The 12,142-nt window shown below is 38.9% G+C and overlaps 1 protein-coding gene across 5 annotated transcripts in view; it reads left to right on the forward strand.

The window, feature by feature from the left end:
- Positions 1-12,142, forward strand: part of LOC112574331 (choline transporter-like protein 1) — a 48,920-nt gene that overhangs the window by 27,154 nt on the left and 9,624 nt on the right. For 4 of the 5 annotated variants that reach the window (XM_025255344.1, XM_025255346.1, XM_025255343.1 and 1 more), the window contains exons 5-16: positions 28-243; positions 959-1,125; positions 2,172-2,261; positions 4,146-4,291; positions 4,563-4,749; positions 7,772-7,937; positions 8,506-8,646; positions 8,920-9,035; positions 9,637-9,674; positions 10,859-10,987; positions 11,620-11,712; positions 11,960-12,055. In XM_025255344.1, the coding sequence (XP_025111129.1) occupies positions 28-243; positions 959-1,125; positions 2,172-2,261; positions 4,146-4,291; positions 4,563-4,749; positions 7,772-7,937; positions 8,506-8,646; positions 8,920-9,035; positions 9,637-9,674; positions 10,859-10,987; positions 11,620-11,712; positions 11,960-12,055 (1,585 nt within the window). The remainder of the gene's footprint in view (positions 1-27; positions 244-958; positions 1,126-2,171; positions 2,262-4,145; positions 4,292-4,562; positions 4,750-7,771; positions 7,938-8,505; positions 8,647-8,919; positions 9,036-9,636; positions 9,675-10,858; positions 10,988-11,619; positions 11,713-11,959; positions 12,056-12,142) is intronic. The other variant, XM_025255347.1, reaches the window with a different exon arrangement.

Raw genomic sequence — 12,142 nt, forward strand, 5'->3', positions numbered from 1 at the left:
ACCTCTCTACCTGTGGTACTGTGGCAGCTACGTGTTCTTTATGGACGTGAAGGACCCTGATCGCTCCATGACCATCTGTGTCAACAAGTGTCCAGAGAAGGAGCTGAGAACACGAGAGGACATCTTTCGCTTCTCGGAACAGACAGGCTCCTTGCTGTGTCGCTACGACCTGAACACCATAGAGTACTACAATCACAACAACACCTTGAAGGGACCATGCCCGGTACTACCTGTATACGCCAGGTGAGTTTGTCTCAACAAAGGAAAACCAGTGGCCAAGCTTTGATCTACAAAAGAATGTATGGGAAAGGGGAAATGGATAACGTGCATGCCTCGTGAAAGATTCACGAAGAGCACAGAAAATTATCATAAATCTTTTTTTGGGGAGAAGTTTGGCCAAGCTGCAACCAGGAAATAGAACAAACTTTTTCAGATTATGGTGTTGGCTGTTAATAAGCAGGACTTTCTTCATAATAACATCAGAGGATTGAGAAAATAAATCAGATGTTAAAAGTGAGCATCAAACAAAATCGTTTTTCTTTTAAATCACAAAATATCAGAGAAAAATAAGTCACCAGAATTAAATACCCAAATAAACAACATATTTTGACTTAAATGACAAATGATCTATACCAGCATTGAAAACCTACTCAAACGTGAAAAAGGCTTTTCAATTAATTTCAGAAATTTCTCCACCAGGGTTCTTGCAGACTCCAGTGTCATGCAGTGCTCTTCAAAGAGTTGTAATGAGTTTACAAGATAAATGAGTATTTCTTAAGCTTGAAAATAAAACTGCTTCCTTTTTTAGTCAGATCTTTTTTTGGTATCTTGCCTTATCTTTGCCCATCATTTCCCCGTCATTTGCCCATTTCCTTTTCTCCATTCCCTTTTTCTTCCTGCGTCCAACAAAAAAGCAAAGCAGTGTTTCAGGTCTAATGATATGCTCACGGATTTGCAGCAAGCCACTGTTGAACCGATGCATCCCCATCAAATACCTGAACTTTGAGCCTTGGGTCTCCAACAACATCATTGCATTTTTGAACAAGGCAGACATTTTCCAGAAGGTTCTCAGAGACCTTTATGCCAGCTGGCAGGAGATGATCGCCCTGTGCTTTGTAGCTGTGGGTAAGTGATTAGTTCCCTTTACTTTATGTCCTCTACAACTGCGGCAGCAAGCTACATTTTACTCACTGTCATCTACAGCTACAGTTTACTCACTGAGGCCAAAACAAATTCTTTTTCCCTCCACTTACTCCACTTTGTCTTCCTCTCTCTTAGAGCCGTCTAATGATGTCACAAATACAGTGAGGACTGGCTGTCTGGGGTTCAGATCTTGCTTCTGGCATTTTTTTTTCTGCATGTTTACAGGGCTGGCTGCTTTGCCATGATAGAGCCTTAGCTGCTGGCCACATAAAACAAACTCCCATTTCTCTCGCTCTCTCTTTTAGTGCTCTCTCTCACACACGTAAACCTGTGTATGCATCTTTGACAAAGTAGAGATCTTTGCCATACAACTCTTACACACACATATGTGCGTGTGCAATTTGGTGTTTTCTCTCTCTCACACACATGCACACACACACATGTATATGCACACAGCATATAATATCTTTAACAAAGTAGAGACTTTGGCCATATTTTGTGGAATCAGACTAGAAATGATTCTATCAGTCTTTGTGTCCTGCAGCATTTGACCGCCATACAAGAGACCGTGCTGTCTGACCCAGTGATTTTGATTACATGTTCCTGGCTCATTCTAATGACAACAAATACGATGACTGTTTGTCCTTGCCTGATCTGAGGAGACATCGATAATTTCTTCCTTGTCCTGACACGTTCAGTTGTTTACTTGCAGTGAATAGCTTAGACAGTAATTGTAGACAGTAGTGGTAGGCTGGCAGTAATTTTCCATCTCAAATGCCGCCATTTGTAGACACAGTGAAGTCACTTATCGGATTTGGCTTCCACGCTGGCTGCACATTCTGTACATGATCAGTCAATTATGTTGTTGGTGGCCACAGCCACGCCCCTCCGTGCAACAAAAACTTTTATGCAGAGCCCCATCGTGTTTCATGCTTTGACTTTTTTACCTATTGTAAATGTTGTCTTTTGTAATGTTTTGGGGTTTTTAAAAATTGAAATCCTTTCTTACTGTGACTTTTCTGTGGCAGGGTTTGCTGTACTGATGATTATCCTAATACAGGTCATGGCATCTGTTGTCGTGTGGATAATTGTCGTCTCAGTTCTCCTCTCCAGCTTCGGTAAGAGCACGTTGTCAAGTTAAGCGTAGCAATGCAAAGTGTTCTGTGTGTGTGTGCATGGGACATACATGGGGGCATGGGTGTGAGTGTGCTTAGATGCATGCACCTCCATATTTGTTGCTGAGATGAATGTTTATTCATTTGTGTGAGGTGGTCATCTTGTTCTTTGTTTCTTGCTTTCTGTCAGAGAGCCCGATGAATGTCTCATGCAAGGTATTTCTCTGTCTCCTATAAGATCAAACAGCTTGATGACTTGAGTGTCTTAAGTAAGGTATTTCTTTGCCCCCTGTAAAGCATTAATATCCTGATGACTTGATTGTCTCAAGTTCTGTTCTTAGCCCCCACGGGGCCCGAGACTTAGGGATTAATTTGAAGCCTAGTTACCATATTAATCAAAAGCGCGGGACCCAGCATGCAATTTCTCTGTGAAGTATTAACAGCTTGATGACTTGAGTGTCTTGTGTGAGGTATTTCTCTGTCCCCTGTAAGGTATTAACAGCTGCTCACAGGGACTTGCTATTGAAATTTGATTATGTTGGGTGTGGGGAAAAAAAATTATGGACTTGTTGATTGTCCACATTAACCAGTTAGTGCTGTCAAGAAATGCAACTAATTTGGTTTTTTATGGAACTAGAAGGACTTATCTGGCATTGCGATGACAGAATTTATTGATTTGAAAAAAAAGTCATGGTACACCTGATGTTTTCTTGTGGCCTATTGATAGAACTAGAAGGTTTTAGTCCTCATTGGATTTCAGACTAACGCTAATGATAGTCAAAGTTTAGATTAGAAATTTTCTTATAGATTTTCTGCTGTTTTTGTCCTCTTTATCTTGTTAGGCAGATCCTAAGGGTCAGGAGATTAATTGATCACCGCACGTCTGCTTGTTATCGCCTTCACTAGGGAAAGAAGGATGGTTTGTGATCAATAGTCAGCTTTAGCTTTTTCCCCTCAGAAAAAGCTCTCAGCTCCCTGATGTATTGTTGAAGGGACATAAATCTTGGCAGCAGGCATTTGTTACTTGTAACTGCAGAAAATCAACTTACTGAGATAAGTTTCAGATTTAACTTTAGCATGATCACTGGAGCAGTTAGACCTAAATGCTCAGTGTCATTTGTTACCAGAGAGAGGTTTTGAGAGACTAAAAGATGAGGGTATTAGACTGCAGAGGGAAATAAATGATTGTTGACTTTCACATTAATACTTTGTTTGATACTTGTGCAGTAGGAAAAAGACACAACTTGGTAGGAGGTGTTGAATAGATTATCTGATACACAGATTATTATCAACATTGTGATGTGTAAGAAACAAGGATCCTACGCTCATTTTTCTTGTTATGTATTTCTGATTGTGAGGATCAACTGTTGTCTGTTGTGGGCTCAGTTTACATTTACCTGAAAATAACCTGCAGACAGTAATTCCACATTTGTCTGATGAAAGTTCATTCACAGGCAGTAAGTGATCCATAGTCTGGGTTCTTTCTCTCTCAAGGTCTAACAGATGAAATGAATGATGAACCTACCTCCAATGCTAGGGAACTACACTATATAAGCTCACTTTTTATTATTACTATAGTCACTTCATTTGTCAAAATTTGTGTTGTGCTTATTTTCTGCATTGTTGAAAGGTCAAATAGCCTAAAACAGAAGTTTTCATTTGTTCATTTCCTCTTTCACTCACTCTCACTCTTTTATTGCTTTTGTCTTCCAAAAATGAATTGACAAGAAGAAAATGTATTTATATAAAGTGTATTTTCCTCTACCATGCCTTAAGGCCAGAGAAAGAGCAGTGTTGTAATAGAAAGACTTTATTGTAGCACAGATTTCAAATCCTGCCTTTACACTTTGTCATGTAGCCTGGCGCATGTCTGCTTGTCTCATGTAGCAGGGACTGCCTTCCTGTGGTGGACCTACATCGGCTTCAAGACTTCACTGGATCAGCAGGAGGAAACGTCTGTCCCTCTACTTGAAGTTGACATCGACAGCGAGCAAACTTTCCTCATTTTCTCTGGCCTAGCATCATGCCTTACTGTGAGTGTGTGATGTTTGGACCAATTTCTGTATCACATGCATCTTGCATCCATGACTTTGATAAAAGCTTAAACTTCAGAGCCTGACTCTTTGACACAAAAAAAAGTAAATCCACTGTTTACTTTGAACAAGTAACTTTATCTTCATTATTATCTATTTCACAATCAACCAGCTATGTAGTCTTCAACCAACCATGCAGTCTTATTTTGTACTATTCTTTTTTAGCTCTTCCCCTTGAAGCTGCAGGTGTTTGTTGTTGTGGTTGTTGCAGCTGATGTTGCTGTTAGTGGTGGCAGCAATGTGGAGAAGGATTGGAGTCATGCTAGCATTGTTCCATGAGGCGAGCCGCTGCGTTTCAGCGATGCCAATGCTGATGATGCAAGCAGTCTGGACGTTCATTCTTCTTATTCTATTCTTTGTCTACTGGGTTATCATCCTGGCCTACCTGTCCACCGCAGGTAACTTAGTAACATCTTTGCAGTGATGATGGCAAAGAAGGAGGGTATATATGGATGCACGTAGGTTGCTGAGAAATTTAAATGAACAAAATTTTTGTTAGCTTCCATAAGGAACTAAAAGAAATCAAATGCAGGTGATTTTTGTTTGTGCTGTTAATACCATTATGTCCAGAAAAATTTTGATTAAGCGTTTAATTATATTTGTGAAAAGACATGTCTGACCTACAAGCATTCACATAGCACCTTATCTTGCTTGGTTATGCCAAGTTTAGAATGTAATCTCAATAAATGACCATCACTGACAGCTGTTTTGCATTGACTAGTATTGGCCGTGAGCATTTATTAAAACAAACTCACATCATAACAAGAAATGGAAAAAAATTCTAGCTAAAGCATCAGTAAATTCCTCTCAACAGCTTCAAATTCCTCAGTCTCCAGATTTAAACTGTTCGTGAAAATAGCTGGCTCTTTATGTTGCTTACCTGCATCCATGTGAATATTTTATAAAGAGCTGGTGTGCCAGTATGATTTGTTTGCTTGCAAAGAAAAGAATTGGCTGAAATATGTATTAAGTGGATGGGTATGAAACTTTGTATTGTACACAGCGACAAATTTCTCAGTCAGTTCCCCCTAAAGACAGATTTTCCAGAGGCACTTTCATTGAAAGGAAACTGTATATTCAAAACAGATCCAACAACTTTCTCAAACCTCTTTTTGGTATTGTCATGTTTATTTGCAGCCATGTTTAATTTTGTTGTTGCTTTTTTCTTTGACTTGATGTCCATGAACTTTTGTTGTTGCCCTTATTCTCGTGTCTGCCTTGGTTTTATCAGCCTGGGGTCCATCATTCCCTTCAAGGTCAAGACAACTCAAATATAAGTTGGGCTTAAATGACAAATGAATGATGAAGTGACTGGTGGATGATGACTTAAGCTCAGCTTCTTTAGCAGCATGCAATGCCAGAAGCCTGTGGGTCACATAGAAAGTATATGCTGGGACGGTTATTTGACTTGTCTTCACCTTTAGATTATAGAGGGCTGGAATTGCTGTCTTCCTTGACAAAATATTAATTTGAAGAGTACGGTCAGCTTTGCTCAAAGTTTCACATTTTTAACCTGTACATTATACAGTGGGTGTTCTTCCATTTATCCATGTCTCAATCAACAACTATAATATAGATGTGTGTGTATATAGACCAGTAGTAAGAAAAGAGTTAGGTTTAGGTTGATGTAAGAACAATCAGATCATTGATTATACATAAAGTTAAATACTAATACTTTCTAGGTATGACCAGGGTGCTCTATATGTGGAGAGTTTAATGCTAATACCTTCTAGGTATGGTAGGTGTCAGGATCTCTACAAGTAGAGCTTTGTATTATTTCATTAGCTCCTATTATTAGCTTGCATCGTATTGCACTGCATGCCAGCCACCCATTGACTTGAGATTCAAACTTTGGGTTTAACTCAAGTTTGGTACATAAAGTTATGTTGCACTGCTGTTTACAGGTCTTGCAGCTATCAGTGATTCTCAAGTGAAGTGTGGATACTGAATGATCACTATTCATGTTTTGTTATGTCAAACTTGGTCGTGTGTACTTAGTAGCAGTTAACCACAAGCACTTGTGCACCATGTCTACGCTTCACTTCTCACACATCTGAGTCTGTTCAGTACTTCGTCCCTTACTGTGCAAACATTCTACCATGTACATCATGCTGTACAGTCATATATCATGTACATCATGCTGTACAGTCATATCGTGTACATCATAGTGTACAGTCATATCATGTACATCATGCTGTACAGTCATATATCATGTACATCGTGTTGTACAGTCATATATCATGTACATCATAGTGTACAGTCATATATCGTGTACATCATAGTGTACAGTCATACATCGTGTACATCATAGTGTACAGTCATATATCATGTATATCATGCTGTACAGACTGTCATATTCCATGTACATTACTCTGTACAGAATGTCATATCATGTACACTATGCTGTACAGGCTGTGTCATGCATTACACAGTCTAGAGAATTTGCACCATGTCATGAGAGTCAAATATATTGACTGATGACATACTACTGTGTCTCATGTAAGGACTGTACTTGTGTCACTTGGATTCAGTATTAACTTGTCATCAGCTTTTCATGCAGCCTGCATTGCCAGCCATTATGGACAAAGCATTTCTGTGCAATCATTGGCCTTCATGTGTCTTTGTAAACACTGCGCCACTTATTCATAGTGCTTGTCACATAAATAACCAAAATTTGTAGAATCTTCATCCTGTTTTAGTGAGGCCACATATACGCACAATGATGCGTACTCCACAACCACCAGCATACCAAACCTCACTAGTTTACTACCACCATCTGTATAACAAACCTCACTTGTGTGCTACCAACACCTGTATAACAAATCTCACTTGTGTACCACCACCACCTGTATAACAAACCTCACTAGTGTACCACCACCACCTGTTTAACAAACCTCACTAGTGTACCACCACCACCTGTATAACAAACCTCACTAGTGTACCACCACTGTACCAAACTCACTAGTGTACCACCTGTATAACAAACCTCACTAGTGTACCACCACCATCTGTACAACAAACCTCACTAGTGTACCACCACCATCTGTACAACAAACCTCACTAGTGTACCACCAACACCTGTATACCAAACCTCACTAGTGTACCCACCACCTGTATAACCTCACTAGTGCACAACCACCAGCTGCATACCAAACTTCACTAGTGCTGCATTCAGACGGCACCATCTGAGTCGCACTATTTTTGTGTTCACATGTTTTGTAGTGACAATCTCACAATATTTTTGTGTCTTAAGTCTTGTCTGAACTTGATGCTTGGTGGTCTTGTTTCGTTTTATTTCACTTTCACAATAGAGATGTTTGTGCTTTTCTGTATGTTAAGTGCCTTCTAACAATCCTCATGCCCCAGTAGTTTGTAGGACTACTTCTATCCAATAATACATGTCGCTGTGTGCATGCACAGAGAAACCAAATGTGGATCACTTGGGATTTGTGCGCTACACAGAGCACGAGTTGGTGTCCTATTTCTGGTGGTACCACATCATCGGGCTGGTCTGGGTCAGCCAGTTCATTGTTGCCTGCCAGCAGTTTGTGGTGTCAGGAGCAGTTGGCCAGTGGTACTTCTCCAGGTTTGTATTTTCCATCATTTCTTGTTACCATGAAATTCAGTGAAGTTTTGTAGTAGGGGAGGTATCATGCAAATAAAAAGCACAAGCAAATTAGGAGCAGCCTGGACTATCCATGAAGCAGGTTTCAATAATAATGAAAGTATTCACTATATTCACATGCATCCTATGCTACGTTACCACAACAACCATAAGTATCAGACTTTTTACCCCAGCTGAGGAGCATGTTGATGATGGTTGAGTTCAGTTGCAATGGTTACAAAATTCTGTGATACATTGGCAAGGCGTAACAGTCCTTTATATTTGTATCATCTAACTCCAATTGAAAAACAACGTTAATATTTTACAACTGATGTCATAGTACATGATCTTCTTGGTAGTTGCTACCACCAAGGTCAAAGGAAGGTAGTTTCTGCAGGATTCCTCATTATTTATGCTGTAAACAATGCTTACACTGGTTCACCCAGCTACATCAGATGGTACAATCATTTCTTGATGTGGAAAGACAAGTCATGTAGATAATAAAATGTTGCTGTGTTTTCAACCACTTTATGATTATGTTACATCACAGGGCAGGAAACAGACCACGGATGCCAATCCTGACTTCCATGGGATGGCTGATCGCGTATCATCAAGGCTCCGTCGCCATGGGTGCATTCATCCTCACATTAGTCAAGCTGCCTCGCATGTTCTTCATGTACCTCAGCAAAAAGTAAGTGCAGTACTTACTTACCTCTCCTCTGTGCTTAGAGATTGCTTTACATGCTTGTGAATAGTTTCTTTCTCTCAAACGTATTTCTTCCAAGCTGTTACCTGGAAAAGCTTTTATTCATGGTTTTCATATACATGTATCTTAATCATCACTTCATGAAAAAAGTGTGTTAATTCCCTTTGTTTGTTTTCGGGGAAATCTGGCATTGGTTGTATGAAAGTTTACCTTTGACCTGGACGTTCAATCTTCATCCTTCATGTCTGCTCCGTGCAGGTTGAAGCGTTCCGAAAACTTCTGTGCACAGTTCTGCAACCGGTGCTGTCTCTGCTGTCTGTGGTGCCTGGAGAAGTGCCTCAAGTACCTCAGTGCCAGTGCCTACACAGTTATAGGTAGAGGCATCAGAAATCACAGTTAGAGGCAGACACTTGTTAAACATCCGACTAGAGTATCCGTATATGCGTACATCCGTATCATGTAACAAACATCCGACTATATAGAGGGCTGTATCATGTGAGAGACTAAACAGATGGCTATATTATGTAACAGTTAGATACTATATTTCATTATTAGAGGCAGACCGTCCTTAAACCAATGTCAATGTCATATTTCATTATGATGAAGATATATCAGTTTTAGATGTTTAGAGTTACAGAGTTTTATTCTACTGAACAGTTATTACTTCACATAAAGTCATAACGTCATGTCGTAACCAGTTTACATGGGAGAGGGAAGTTAATCATTTCCCTTTTTTCTTTTAATCTTACAAAATTTTGTTGACAGTTACTTTTTGTTTGGTCCAAAATGATTTAGGAGTTGATATATCTTGGTAGGGGCGAGTTAATATGATTTCAGGAACTTGATCTGATTTGGATAACTATGACACATGGTCTAGGGGTGGAGGGTCAATCAAATTTGATAGAAAAAGTGTCGATGGAACATTTTCTACAGGGATGAGAGTATAACCAGGTCTTTACTGAATTTGTTTTTCAGCTATCAGTGGCAGAAACTTTTGTACTTCAGCTCGTAAGGTGTGTCCTTTTTTTCCTTAAATGACAAGAATGACATAGAGACTGTAGACATACATTACACCTTAATATAGAGACTGGAGACATTTACCTCTTTATAGAGACTGTAAACTGTAGACATACATTACACCTTTCTATTGAGACTGTAGACCTAAAGTACATTACATCAGTATGGAGACTGGCATGAGAGTACAGATTGTAGACTGTAGATATACATTACACATCAATATTAGAGCTTGGTGGTCCTCTTAATTTGTTTACTTATGCATTTTTTAAACTAAAGCTGTTACTCAATGTTCATTACTTCTTGAAAGTTCAGAATTTGAGGTTTGTGGTCTGGTTATTCCAGACTAAACACAATGAGTGGTATACAGAAATATGCTGTCAGAGGCACTGCTACAGAACACTATTCCAACAGCCATACTGCAACGAGAGTTTATCATTAGACACTGCTACAGAACATTATTACAATAACCATACCGCCGTAAAAGATGGGCATAAGATGCTGCTAGAGAGCACTGTTACAATAACCATAATGCTATAAGACTGCAGGCTAAAAGTCAGGTATTTATATTTAGTTTAGTTTAAGGAGTAGAGGGCATGGGTTCAGCTGCCTCTAAAGTATTAGTATTATGCTATTCCATAAGAACAGCATAATTCCATGGTTCCTTAACTGCTGGACAGGGGGAAAAGGCAGACTACTGGACATAGTCGCCTGCTTCTTAAAGAACTAGTTAAAGAACTAGTTTTAACCTGTTGGGTCCAGCTGTGGACTTCTATGACCTCAGGTGACCGGTAGTCACTGCTTGTTCACATAACTGTGGCCAGAATTATGCAGTAAACACGCAGGTCCAGTGAGTTAAGGCAACAGTGTTAAACACTGTCTGAAAATTATTTAAGCCAACATGTTACTCCAATTTACTTTTAAATAAATATAGATTTGGTTTCATGATTGTGTCCGTGACAATATTCTATACATAAATTAAAATACTCCGCAGAAGATATAACATCCATGAATTTACTGCTATGAGAATGCTCTTTAATATGTGAAATAGTCAGCAACAGCTAAATATTTAAATGGTGGAGAGCAGATCTGCCATATTAAGTCTAAAAAATTTGCATTTCAAGAATCGGATATGATGAATAGGATTTTTCTTGGATTTGCATTGACACAAATATTTTTTCAGGCCTTTGGGATTCTTGTGAGCAACGCCCTACGAGTGGCAGCTCTCAACAGCATCGGAGACTTCGTACTTTTCTTGGGCAAGATCACCATCATGGCTGCAACTGGCGCCGTTGGTGTTGTGTGGTTCAGGGTAAATAATACTTAATGTTCCTGATTCCTGATTGTTGAGGTTTTATTTATATTTTGATTATTTCACAAAGAAACTAGTAAAAGTAATTTGGAAAGCATCTTTGACACTCCCAGACAACATATTGGAAGCCTATCAAAGCATTAAATTCAGAATGAATTGTTTCTGGGATATTTTGCCAACAAACTGTGCTCCATAAATTGATTACATAAGTATAATTAAATGATTTAAATTAAGTACTTGTAAATGTTTGTATCTATAAATATCACACAAGCACATGCACACATGTAGACTTTTGGGACAGTATGGTTAAGAAAGTATCAGCTTTAAGAGGAGAAAAATAGTTCAACAAATAACAGAGGCATTTAGATTTAGAGATTATTGTTTTAACTCGAGGTCTTCCCTTTTCATTCGTACAAAAAGCTGCCAAAATAGAAATGAATGTTCTAAATTACACAAATCACAGATCAAGTACCTTTTGTAGCACAAAGAACAATTTGTCCACTTTTTTAGCATAAGACAGGAATGTTGCCCATTTTTCTAACCTAAGCCGAGGGATAATGTCATTTTTCTTGTACCCCAATGATCACAATATTATTTTCATGCAACACTTTATCTCCCCTTTGATTTTGCAGAGTCGCAGTGACCTGCACTTCTTTGCCATTCCCATCCTTCTGGTGTGTGTCTTTGCCTACTTTGTTGGTCACTGCTTCCTGTCAGTGTATGAGGTGAATTTCTCTTGGTTGTTTTAATTACTATTTTGGTGTAGTAATTATGACAGTATGACGTGTTGGATTATTGTATTGACTGAAATATAATATCATTTGGTTATTGTTATTTTAATAGCATATAGAATGGGTCATTTGATAATTGTAATTATTATAACAATATAGTAAGAGAATAGTTGCTGTGCAAAGAGCTTGGAGAAGATTGTGATACAAGAAGAACGCTGAGCTATTTTGGGTTGTTTTTCAGATGACTGTGGATGCCTTGTTGCTATGTTTTTGTGAAGACTGCGATATGAATGATGGCAGCCTAGAAAGACCATATTTTGCCAGCAAGCGACTTGTGGTTTGTTGTCTATTTTAAGCCTTTGTTAGTGTGTATTTTTGTAAATTTATGACACAAAGTGCAGTACTCTGCCTAGACATGAGCAGA

The sequence above is a fragment of the Pomacea canaliculata genome, linkage group LG10, assembly GCF_003073045.1.
Source record: "Pomacea canaliculata isolate SZHN2017 linkage group LG10, ASM307304v1, whole genome shotgun sequence".
In the NCBI taxonomy this organism is placed as follows: Eukaryota; Metazoa; Mollusca; class Gastropoda; order Architaenioglossa; family Ampullariidae; genus Pomacea; species Pomacea canaliculata.